Below are 12,555 nucleotides of genomic sequence, written 5' to 3' on the forward strand. Positions count from 1 at the left end.
TTGCCGGCTTTTCTATAGAACACCGCTGCGTATTTCTCGCAAGTCACACTGCTGGTCCGTGTGTAATCCGTATTTTTCTGGCCCCCATAGCGGCCCTGCGCTTAGTAACCCGATATTTACCCTGGTTACAGGTGAACACCGCTAGATCGGCGTCACACACGCCGATCCAGCGATGACAGCGGGTGATCAGCGACCAAAAAAAATGTCCTGATCATTCCCCAACAACCAACAATCTCCCAGCAGGGGCCTGATTGTTGGTCGCTGTCACACATAACGAGATCGTTAGCGGGATCGTTGTTACGTCACAAAAAGCGTGACATTGCAACGATATCCTTAACGATATCGTTGTGTGTGAAGGTACCTTAAGGCAAACATTTTCGATAAAGATATACTTAGGGATTCACTGTTTATTTGAAATGTAAAGTTATTATATAGGAATGTATGAATTAACATTGTTGAAAACAGAATTACATTTTTAAGATCTGTTTTTCTTGCTGGAAAAAGTTCATATTAATGACAAACTTATTTTCAAAGTTTCATCAAGATCTTCTTAGGGATTCAGTGTTTATTTCAAATGTAAAGTTACTCTATAGCAATGTATGGGTTTGCCTTGTTGAAAACGCAATTAAAGTTTAACCTCCGCTAATTTATTTTTAAATAGAGTGAAGTGGAAAGGAAAAAAAGATTCAAAAAATTCAACTTTAGAAAAAAAACTACCATAGGTATGACAGAATATGGCGCATAAAGACTGAATCCCTAAAAAGATCTTAATGAAACTTGGAAGATAACGTCGTTGTACTAATATGAACTAATTCCAATAAAAAAAACGGAGCTCAAAACCGTTTTTCCGTTTCCAACCGTGATAACACACTAGGCATAGGTATGGCAGAAAATGGCGCATAATGACTGAATCCCTAAAAAGATCATAATGGAACTTGGAAGATAACGTTGTTGTACTAATATGAACTAATTCCAATAAAAAAAACGGAGCTTGAAACCGTTTTTCCGTTTCCAACCGTGATAACACTGTACGCATAGGTATGGCAGAAAATGGCGCATAACGACTGAATCCCTACAAAGATCATAATGAAACTTGGAAGATAACGTTGTTGTACTAATATGAACATATTCCAATAAAAAAACGGAGCTCAAAACCGTTTTTCCGTTTCCAAAAAATTTGACCCCTACATTCATGTATTGCAACTTTATGTCAAATAAATACATATGTAAATAAATTGATTACTCTGCTTCAAATGGAGTGAAGTGGAAAGGAAAACTAAATTAAGAAAATGAAACGGTAAAAAAAAATCTAAAATAGGCAGAGGTATAGATGAATAGACTAAAATATCTACCATAGGTATAGGTTAATTTGCCACATAGGGTTTTAGTATGCACCATATAATTGTATGTGTTTCATCTTGTGATTATTAATAAAATATTATTATATTAATTTATTTTTGTGCATTGTATGATGTGTAATTGTTCGCCCTTCAACAGCGACTATTGACCAATTTTTTGATTATGGCCAATTTAAATAAGGTAAAAAGGTTTTTTTTTAACATTTTTAAAACAATTTTTTCTTGCATTTTATAGTCCTTTCAGGGATCCAGAACCTGCGGTCACCGATCCCTTGCATTTGATCCTGCAGCATCACAGTATTGGGGTATATAGTACAAATTGGGGTCTCCTGTGAAGCTACAGGAGGGTCTTCTGCTCCGTCATGACAGGGATGGGGGTGTTCAGCAGACCCCCGACTGCCATGACAGCTCATTAGCTCCCCACGATCGTGCTGCGGGAAGCTGATGGGCGCTTAGAATAAACGTTTGCTGTAAATGCTGCTCTCAGTGATTGACAGTGGAATTTGACAGATTAACAGCCATGGTTGGAGCTCGGCTTCACCCCCAGCATTTAGCAGCAGATGATGGATGAATAGAGCAGCCATCATCTGCCAAAACGTGGTGGCTCAGCTTCTGAGCCCGCACCAGAGACAGGGAGCCGACACTGAATGTACCGGTATGTCAGATGTTGATAAGGGGTTAAAGAGAAGCCGTCTCCTCTCCGCACTTGTCTATATTAGCACAATTCTGGAGAATCTTTTCTGAGATTCCTGCATTCTGTGGTTCCTCTGTTATTCCTCCTGGAAATGTATAAATGACTGGACATCTGCACAATGTGGCCGCTCTGCACTGATCGCACGGTGTCAGTCTGTGTAGGACGCCCCGGACTAGTGACCCCGAGGTGTCAGACATGTCTAGAGGGGAGAACCGAGGAACAGAACAATATGGAGCTGTAAGAAAAGACGGATTCACAGAATAAACATCAGGAGCCGACAGGGGCTTATTACCTATATGGGGGGTTCAGTGTGAGGACAGCGGGGACTACAAGTACAGCAATGACCATAATCACACAGAGGTGACAGGCCGGGGCGCGGACAGCGGGGACTACAAGTACAGCAATGACCATAATCACACAGAGGTGACAGGCCGGGGCGCGGACAGCGGGGACTACAAGTACAGCAATGACCATAATCACACAGAGGTGACAGGCCGGGGCGCGGACAGCGGGGACTACAAGTACAGCAATGACCATAATCACACAGAGGTGACAGGCCGGGGCGCGGACAGCGGGGACTACAAGTACAGCAATGACCATAATCACACAGAGGTGACAGGACGCGGACAGCGGGGCTGTGATGATGATGATGATGAGCGCTCACCTCTCCTCTCCAGATCTTCTCTCCCGTTCTCCACATGTTTCTTCAGATACTCGGTACAGATATTCTCCACATAATTCTTCTTTCTCTCCCCCACTTCTATATCTGGACTGTTCCATCTCTGTGTGGTGATCTGCGCCTGCGCCATGGTGGGGACAAATGTCCACGTCTGTGTGTCCAGGGCCAGGAACTCTCTCCCATCATATCCGTACTGACTGTACCCAGTGATCCCGCCGTCATCTCTCAGCTCACAACCTTCCATCAGCTGGAGAATATGGAGACCTGCAGACAACACAGGAGCGTGTTACACAGAAGAAATATCAGCCTGACGGTCCAGTGATGAATGTTCCCGGTGTTTCCCAGAATCCCCGATATCTGCTGTGTAATCGGCCACAGATAGAGCAGCGGAGACATCGTGCACCGACCACAGTGTGACGTCACTACATGAGATCGTGTGACCCCTCAGTGACCTGTGTGTGCAGCCCTGAGGATACAGCGCCCCCAGCGGCAGATGTGTAGAGAGCGGAGATTACTAGGAGTCAGTCGCCATTTTCGGGCGCAAGCGATTCTCATGTTCTGATAATGATAATAGCATTTGGAGTGATGTGATTGGACAGTAGAGCTGTCAGTCATCAGTGGAGGCTGCAGGTGGAGCAGTGACGTGTAAGGAGATGCTGCACGTGACCAGACAGCGCAGGTCCCGGAGGCAGATACTGTATATAGTTATGTACGCGCTGTGCCGGCTGTCAGTCATCTGCTGTGCACGCTCCTCCCCGCACACTGGTTAACCCCCGAGCAGCCGGATCACAACTCGGACAGTTGTTGGATCAGTAACTGCTGCGTCTCCCTGCGACATCTCCCGTCTGTCAGCAAAGAACTGGGTAACCCTGGGGACACGGACTCAGCAGGAAGCCCCCACTAATCTCTGTGTGCAGCGTCTCCCCCAGTGCCCCCTCCATTCCCCGACCTCCTCTTCTCCTGCCAGTGCCTCCTCCATTCCCCGACCTCCTCTTCTCCTGCCTGTGCCTCCTCCATTCCCTGACCTCCTCTTCTCCTTCCTGTGCCTCCTCCATTCCCCATCCTCCTCTTCTCCTTCCTGTGCCTCCTCCATTCCCCGACCTCCTCTTTTCCTTCCTGTGCCTCCTCCATTCCCCAACCTCCTCTTCTCCTTCCTGTGCCTCCTCCATTCCCCGACCTCCTCTTCTCCTTGTGCCTCCTCCATTCCCCGACCTCCTCTTCTCCTTCCTGTGCCTCCTCCATTCCCCGTCCTCCTCTTCTTCCTGTGTCTCCTCCATTCCCCGACCTCCTCTTTTCCTTCCTGTGCCTCCTCCATTCCCCAACCTCCTCTTCTCCTTCCTGTGCCTCCTCCATTCCCCGACCCCCTCTTCTCCTTCCTGTGCCTCCGGGGAATGGAGGAGGCACAGGAAGGAAAAGAGGAGGTCGGGGAATGGAGACCTCCTCTTTTCCTTCCTGTGCCTCCTCCATTCCCCAACCTCCTCTTCTCCTTCCTGTGCCTCCTCCATTCCCCGACCTCCTCTTCTCCTTCCTGTGCCTCCTCCATTCCCCGACCTCCTCTTCTCCTTCCTGTGCCTCCTCCATTCCCCGTCCTCCTCTTCTCCTTCCTGTGCCTCCTCCATTCCCCGACCTCCTCTTTTCCTTCCTGTGCCTCCTCCATTCCCCAACCTCCTCTTCTCCTTCCTGTGCCTCCTCCATTCCCCGACCTCCTCTTCTCCTTCCTGTGCCTCCTCCATTCCCCGACCTCCTCTTCTCCTTCCTGTGCCTCCTCCATTCCCCGTCCTCCTCTTCTTCCTGTGTCTCCTCCATTCCCCGACCTCCTCTTTTCCTTCCTGTGCCTCCTCCATTCCCCAACCTCCTCTTCTCCTTCCTGTGCCTCCTCCATTCCCCGACCCCTCTTCTCCTTCCTGTGCCTCCTCCATTCCCCGACCTCCTCTTTTCCTTCCTGTGCCTCCTCCATTCCCCAACCTCCTCTTCTCCTTCCTGTGCCTCCTCCATTCCCCAACCTCTTCTCCTTCCTGTGCCTCCTCCATTCCCCGACCTCCTCTTTTCCTGCCTGTGCCTCCTCCATTCCCCGACCTCCTCTTCTCCTTCCTGTGCCTCCTCCATTCCCCGACCTCCTCTTTTCCTTCCTGTGCCTCCTCCATTCCCCGACCTCCTCCACTCCTTCCTGTGCCTCCTCCATTCCCCGACCTCCTCTTTTCCTGCCTGTGCCTCCTCCATTCCCCGACCTCCTCCACTTCTTCCTGTGCCTCCTCCATTCCCCGACCTCCTCTTTTCCTGCCTGTGCCTCCTCCATTCCCCGACCTCCTCCACTTCTTCCTGTGCCTCCTCCATTCCCCGACCTCCTCTTTTCCTGCCTGTGCCTCCTCCATTCCCCGACCTCCTCTTTTCCTGCCTGTGCCTCCTCCATTCCCCGACCTCCTCTTCTCCTGCCTGTGCCTCCTCCATTCCCCGACCTCCTCTTCTCCTTCCTGTGCCTCCTCCATTCCACGACCTCCTCTTCTCCTTCCTGTGCCTCCTCCATTCCCCGTCCTCCTCTTCTCCTTCCTGTGCCTCCTCCATTCCCCGACCTCCTCTTTTCCTTCCTGTGCCTCCTCCATTCCCCAACCTCCTCTTCTCCTTCCTGTGCCTCCTCCATTCCCCGACCTCCTCTTCTCCTTCTTGTGCCTCCTCCATTCCCCGACCTCCTCTTCTCCTTCCTGTGCCTCCTCCATTCCCCGTCCTCCTCTTCTTCCTGTGTCTCCTCCATTCCCCGACCTCCTCTTTTCCTTCCTGTGCCTCCTCCATTCCCCAACCTCCTCTTCTCCTTCCTGTGCCTCCTCCATTCCCCGACCCTCTCTTCTCCTTCCTGTGCCTCCTCCATTCCCCGACCTCCTCTTCTCCTTCCTGTGCCTCCTCCATTCCCCGACCTCCTCTTCTCCTTCCTGTGCCTCCTCCATTCCCTGACCTCCTCTTCTCCTTCCTGTGCCTCCTCCATTCCCCATCCTCCTCTTCTCCTTCCTATGCCTCCTCCATTCCCCGACCTCCTCTTTTCCTTCCTGTGCCTCCTCCATTCCCCAACCTCCTCTTCTCCTTCCTGTGCCTCCTCCATTCCCCGACCTCCTCTTCTCCTTGTGCCTCCTCCATTCCCCGACCTCCTCTTCTCCTTCCTGTGTCTCCTCCATTCCCCGACCTCCTCTTTTCCTTCCTGTGCCTCCTCCATTCCCCAACCTCCTCTTCTCCTTCCTGTGCCTCCTCCATTCCCCGACCCCCTCTTCTCCTTCCTGTGCCTCCGGGGAATGGAGGAGGCACAGGAAGGAAAAGAGGAGGTCGGGGAATGGAGACCTCCTCTTTTCCTTCCTGTGCCTCCTCCATTCCCCAACCTCCTCTTCTCCTTCCTGTGCCTCCTCCATTCCCCAACCTCCTCTTCTCCTTCCTGTGCCTCCTCCATTCCCCGACCTCCTCTTCTCCTACCTGTGCCTCCTCCATTCCCCGACCTCCTCTTCTCCTTCCTGTGCCTCCTCCATTCCCCGACCTCCTCTTCTCCTTCCTGTGCCTCCTCCATTCCCCAAACTCCTTCTGCCTGATCCTCCTCCCCTGAGTAATACAATGCGATCAGCTCCTCAGAGGGTTAACCCCTTCCTTCTCTGTTTGCTTTTCCCCATGTTATTTCTCCTGTGCAGAAGAGGAGGTCGGGTTAACCCCTTCACACCGGCCCCTTCTGTTCTCGGCCCCCTCTGGCTTTTCACCTTCACTCTGTGGCCATAAACTGTGATAAAGAGAATTCTTGGCTCCTTCTCTCCTCCCTCAGTCTGACAGGTTACGGTTGTGTTCACACTGTGTCTTTTTGCGCCGTTTAAAAATTGACCGTTTTAAGCAGAAGACGTCTCAGAAAATGATTTTGTTCCGTGGAGTTTTGTGAACCTAAAGTGTCTTTTACTTCTGTTTTTCAGTTGTTTCCTGAGTGTTTTTTGTCTCCATAAAGAAAAGAAAACTTTCGTTATTTGTGACAAAAATGCTTAAAACAAAAGTGCAAAAAAAATCCCCTCCTACTTCCCATTAACATCTACAGTAAGTATTGAGCGTTTCCTGGAGAATCTACAATCTTCTTTGCCGTCTCGTGAGTCTGAGCGTTTAAAAGAAGCTGAAAAGACTGAACAGATTATTGCATCATGTGAACAGCGAGTTGTTGTTACATAATTGCCGTATATACTCGAGTATAAGCCGACCCGAGTATAAGCCGACCCCCCTAATTTTGCCACAAAAAACTGGGAAAACTTATTGACTCGAGTATAAGCCTAGGGTGGAAATGCAGCATTTACCGGTGAATTTCAAAAATAAAAATAGATCATTATTTCCCCATAGCTGTGCCATATAGTGCTCTGCACCGTTCATATTTCCCCATAGCTGTGCCCCATATACAGTGCTCTGCACCGTTCATTGTGCCCCATATACAGTGCTCTGCACCGTTCATTGTGCCCCAGAGCTGTGCCCATATACAGTGCTCTGCACCGTTCATTGTGCCCCAGAGCTGTGCCCATATACAGTGCTCTGCACCGTTCATTGTGCCCCATAGCTGTGCCCATATACAGTGCTCTGCACCGTTCATTGTGCCCCATAGCTGTGCCCCATATACAGTGCTCTGCACCGTTCATTGTGCCCCATAGCTGTGCCCATATACAGTGCTCTGCACCGTTCATTGTGCCCCATAGCTGTGCCCATATACAGTGCTCTGCACCGTTCATTGTGCCCCATAGCTGTGCCCATATACAGTGCTCTGCACCGTTCATTGTGCCCCATAGCTGTGCCCATATACAGTGCTCTGCACCGTTCATTGTGCCCCATAGCTGTGCCCATATACAGTGCTCTGCACCGTTCATTGTGCCCCATAGCTGTGCCCATATACGGTGCTCTGCACCGTTCATTGTGCCCCATAGATGCTCCACATAAATCTCTGCCGCCGCTGCAATAAAAAAAAAAAACCACATACTCACCTCCCTTGATTGCAGCTCCCGGCGTCTCGTTCCGGCGCCTCCATCTTCCCGGCGTCTCTGCTCTGACTGATCAGGCAGAGGGCGCCGCGCACACTATATGCGTCATCGCGCCCTCTGCCTGATCAGTCAGAGCGCAGACGCCGGGAAGATGGAGGCGCCGGCCGGGAAGATGGAGCGACGCCCGGCGGCTGGAACGTGGACAGGTGAATATGCTATACTTACCTAGTCCTGGCGATCCTCGCGCTGTCCCTCTGCCTGGTCTTCGGTGCCGCAGCTTCTTTCTCTATCAGCGGTCACCGGCACCGCTGATTAGAGGAATGAATAGGCGGCTCCACCCCTATGGGAGGTGGAGCCGCCTATTCATTTTTTTAATGAGCGGTCCCACGTGACTGCTGAAGAGGCGAAGAAGGTGCAGCACAGAAGCCCGTGGGACGGCAGGGACAGCGCGAGGATCGCCAGGACTAGGTAAGTATACCTCAGCGCCCTCAGCCCCTCACCCGCCGACCCTGCCACCCACCTTGACTCGAGTATAAGCCGAGAGGGGCACTTTCAGCCCAAAAATTTGGGCTGAAAATCTCGGCTTATACTCGAGTATATACGGTATGTTCTTTCTTCTGAACATTTTTTCCAGTGGTTTCTGCAGCGTTTTCTGCTCCACAAACATCAGTGTGAACACAACCTACAAGGCAATAAGAGAACGGCTCGGTCAGCAGATTGTGGTGAGGAGTTTTCAGCCCATTGGACCCTGTATTCAAGATTCAAAGACCCTCTGTTTTGTCATCGCTCAATCAATGAATCGGACGTCAGCAAAACAATAATCCAGATATTCCGCAGGAACACAACAATGTGGGAGTCCAGCTGATGAGACCTCTGTGTACTCGGAGACATTGTGGTTCTGTAATGTGGGGGTCCGGCTGATGAGACCTCTGTGTAACCGGAGACATTGCGTTTCTGTAATGTGGGAGTCCAGCTGATGAGACCTCTGTGTACTCGGAGACATTGTGGTTCTGTAATATGGGGGTCCGGCTGATGAGACCTCTGTGTAACCGGAGACATTGCGTTTCTGTAATGTGGGGTCCGGCTGATGAGACCTCTGTGTACCCGGAGACATTGCGGTTCTGTAATGTGGGGTCCGGCTGATGAGACCTCTGTGTACCCGGAGACATTGCGGTTCTGTAATGTGGGGGTCCGGCTGATGAGACCTCTGTGTAACCGGAGACATTGCGGTTCTGTAATGTGGGGTCCGGCTGATGAGACCCCTGTGTACCCGGAGACATTGCGGTTCTGTAATGTGGGGTCCGGCTGATGAGACCTCTGTGTCCCCGGAGACATTGCGGTTCTGTTATGTGGGGTCCGGCTGATGAGACCTCTGTGTACCCGGAGACATTGTGGTTCTGTAATGTGGGGTCCGGCTGATGAGACCTCTGTGTACCCGGAGACATTGCGGTTCTGTAATGTGGGGTCTGGCTGATGAGACCTCTGTGTCCCCGGAGACATTGCGGTTCTGTAATGTGGGGTCCGGCTGATGAGACCTCTGTGTACCCGGAGACATTGCGGTTCTGTAATGTGGGGTCCGGCTGATGAGACCTCTGTGTCCCCGGAGACATTGCGGTTCTGGAATGTGGGGTCCGGCTGATGAGACCCCTGTGTACCCGGAGACATTGCGGTTCTGTAACGTGGGGTCCGGCTGATGAGACCCCTGTGTAACCGGAGACATTGCGGTTCTGTAATGTGGGGTCCGGCTGATGAGACCTCTGTGTACCTGGAGACATTGCGGTTCTGTGTCCCCAGATACAGCGGACTCTGCTGACGTCCGGCTGCGTTACTTCTTGGCTGCTGTACAGTGAGGACTGATCTCCGCTTTCTCACTACGATTCCTGCTGACTTTATGTTGTGACTTTTGTGCTGCTTCCATTTCTTCCTTACTACATTGTGCTATATCAGCCGATGACGGCGGCCGCGATCTCCTGTGATAACTCGTTACTGCTGAAACCGAGGAGACGGAGACATCAGGAAGCCCCCGGGGGGGAATTATAGGGGGATATTTTACATTTATTTGGACTAAGTTTAACTAAAAGAACAAAAATTAAAAATTCAGATTAAAAATGAAAAACTGTCTATAATTAAAAAAAAAAAAAAGATTTTATTTTTTGTGTGAAATATCCCGGATCTAGATATATAATACGGCAGACACCCTGCAGAAACAAACACGATCAGTGCTGGCACCAGTCATGGCCATTTATCCACCATAGATTCTGCTGTCAATTTCAACAGCATCTAAATGGTTAATAGAGGGAGGGGGCTGCTACTTTCATCCACTTGGCAGCCGGACACCCCTAATTGTGGGGAAGCGATGGTTGCCGAGTAACAACCTCTGGGTGTGACAGCTACGGTGGCCTGTGAGGTCCTCCCATCAGCAAGGTGTGCAGGACAGGGGTCAGGGGACACATCAGCATTACCACCTCTTACACCAGCGACCGGAGAGGAAAATAATGAATGAGGCCCCACAGTGGGAACCAAGGAGAAAAAGGCACAAAACAATAACAGAAAAATGTATTGCCAATAAAAACTCAACTTTTATGTCAAAACAGAAACACATATTATGGCCTCGTCCAGGATACACAGATATGTACAGGATACATGCGTATGTATACAGTGTAGTGTGTATACAGTGTATACAGTGTAGTGTAGTGTGTATATAGTGTATACAGTGTAGTGTGTATATAGTGTATACAGTGTAGTGTGTATATAGTGTATACAGTGTAGTGTGTGTATATAGTGTATACAGTGTAGTGTGTATATAGTGTATACAGTGTAGTGTGTGTATACAGTGTAGTGTGTATATAGTGTATACAGTGTAGTGTGTATATAGTGTATACAGTGTAGTGTGTGTATACAGTGTAGTGTGTATATAGTGTATACAGTGTAGTGTGTATATAGTGTATACAGTGTAGTGTGTGTATACAGTGTATACAGTGTAGTGTGTATATAGTGTATACAGTGTAGTGTGTATATTGTGTATACAGTGTAGTGTGTATATAGTGTATACAGTGTAGTGTGTATATAGTGTATAGAGTGTAGTGTGTATATTGTGTATACAGTGTAGTGTGTATATAGTGTATACAGTGTAGTGTGTATATAGTGTATAGAGTGTAGTGTGTATATTGTGTATACAGTGTAGTGTGTATATTGTGTATACAGTATTGTGTATACAGTATATATTGTGTAAAGCAGGATGGCACCATTGAAGCTCTAAAAAACTATAGGGAGAAAAATACTTTATCTAAAAAACTAATTAAAGCTGCCAAAAAGGAAACAGAGAAGCACATTGCTAAGGAGAGTAAAACTAATCCCAAACTGTTCTTCAACTATATCAATAGTAAAAGAATAAAAACTGAAAATGTAGGCCCCTTAAAAAATAGTGAGGAAAGAATGGTTGTAGATGACGAGGAAAAAGCTAACATATTAAACACCTTCTTCTCCACGGTATTCACGGTGGAAAATGAAATGCTAGGTGAAATCCCAAGAAACAATGAAAACCCTATATTAAGGGTCACCAATCTAACACAAGAAGAGGTGCGAAACCGGCTAAATAAGATTAAAATAGATAAATCTCCGGGTCCGGATGGCATACACCCACGAGTACTAAGAGAACTAAGTAATGTAATAGATAAACCATTATTTCTTATTTTTAGGGACTCTATAGCGACAGGGTCTGTTCCGCAGGACTGGCGCATAGCAAATGTGGTGCCAATATTCAAAAAGGGCTCTAAAAGTGAACCTGGAAATTATAGGCCAGTAAGTCTAACCTCTATTGCTGGTAAAATATTTGAAGGGTTTCTGAGGGATGTTATTCTGGATTATCTCAATGAGAATAACTGTTTAACTCCATATCAGCATGGGTTTATGAGAAATCGCTCCTGTCAAACCAATCTAATCAGTTTTTATGAAGAGGTAAGCTATAGGCTGGACCACGGTGAGTCATTGGACGTGGTATATCTCGATTTTTCCAAAGCGTTTGATACCGTGCCGCACAAGAGGTTGGTACACAAAATGAGAATGCTTGGTCTGGGGGAAAATGTGTAAATGGGTTAGTAACTGGCTTAGTGATAGAAAGCAGAGGGTGGTTATAAATGGTATAGTCTCTAACTGGGTCGCTGTGACCAGTGGGGTACCGCAGGGGTCAGTATTGGGACCTGTTCTCTTCAACATATTCATTAATGATCTGGTAGAAGGTTTACACAGTAAAATATCGATATTTGCAGATGATACAAAACTATGTAAAGCAGTTAATACAAGAGAAGATAGTATTCTGCTACAGATGGATCTGGATAAGTTGGAAACTTGGGCTGAAAGGTGGCAGATGAGGTTTAACAATGATAAATGTAAGGTTATACACATGGGAAGAGGGAATCAATATCACCATTACACACTGAACGGGAAACCACTGGGTAAATCTGACAGGGAGAAGGACTTGGGGATCCTAGTTAATGATAAACTTACCTGGAGCAGCCAGTGCCAGGCAGCAGCTGCCAAGGCAAACAGGATCATGGGGTGCATTAAAAGAGGTCTGGATACACATGATGAGAGCATTATACTGCCTCTGTACAAATCCCTAGTTAGACCACACATGGAGTACTGTGTCCAGTTTTGGGCACCGGTGCTCAGGAAGGATATAATGGAACTAGAGAGAGTACAAAGGAGGGCAACAAAATTAATAAAGGGGATGGGAGAACTACAATACCCAGATAGATTAGCGAAATTAGGATTATTTAGTCTAGAAAAAAGATGACTGAGGGGCGATCTAATAACCATGTATAAATATATAAGGGGACAATACAAATATCTCGC

General features: G+C 48.4%; 1 protein-coding gene and 1 long non-coding RNA gene across 2 annotated transcripts in view; one reads left to right on the plus strand and one right to left on the minus strand.

Moving 5' to 3' along the window:
- Positions 1-12,555, minus strand: part of LOC138660475 (class I histocompatibility antigen, F10 alpha chain-like) — a 116,456-nt gene that overhangs the window by 71,528 nt on the left and 32,373 nt on the right. The window contains exon 3 of the mRNA XM_069745984.1: positions 2,717-2,995. Coding sequence (XP_069602085.1) covers positions 2,717-2,995 — 279 coding nt within the window. The remainder of the gene's footprint in view (positions 1-2,716; positions 2,996-12,555) is intronic.
- Positions 3,423-8,644, plus strand: LOC138660491 (uncharacterized). The gene is made up of 3 exons (XR_011317888.1): positions 3,423-3,594; positions 6,664-6,781; positions 8,336-8,644. It is a non-coding gene; the product is annotated as an uncharacterized lncRNA (long non-coding RNA).

The sequence above is a fragment of the Ranitomeya imitator genome, chromosome 1 (assembly GCF_032444005.1).
Source record: "Ranitomeya imitator isolate aRanImi1 chromosome 1, aRanImi1.pri, whole genome shotgun sequence".
NCBI classification, from domain to species: domain Eukaryota; kingdom Metazoa; phylum Chordata; class Amphibia; order Anura; family Dendrobatidae; genus Ranitomeya; species Ranitomeya imitator.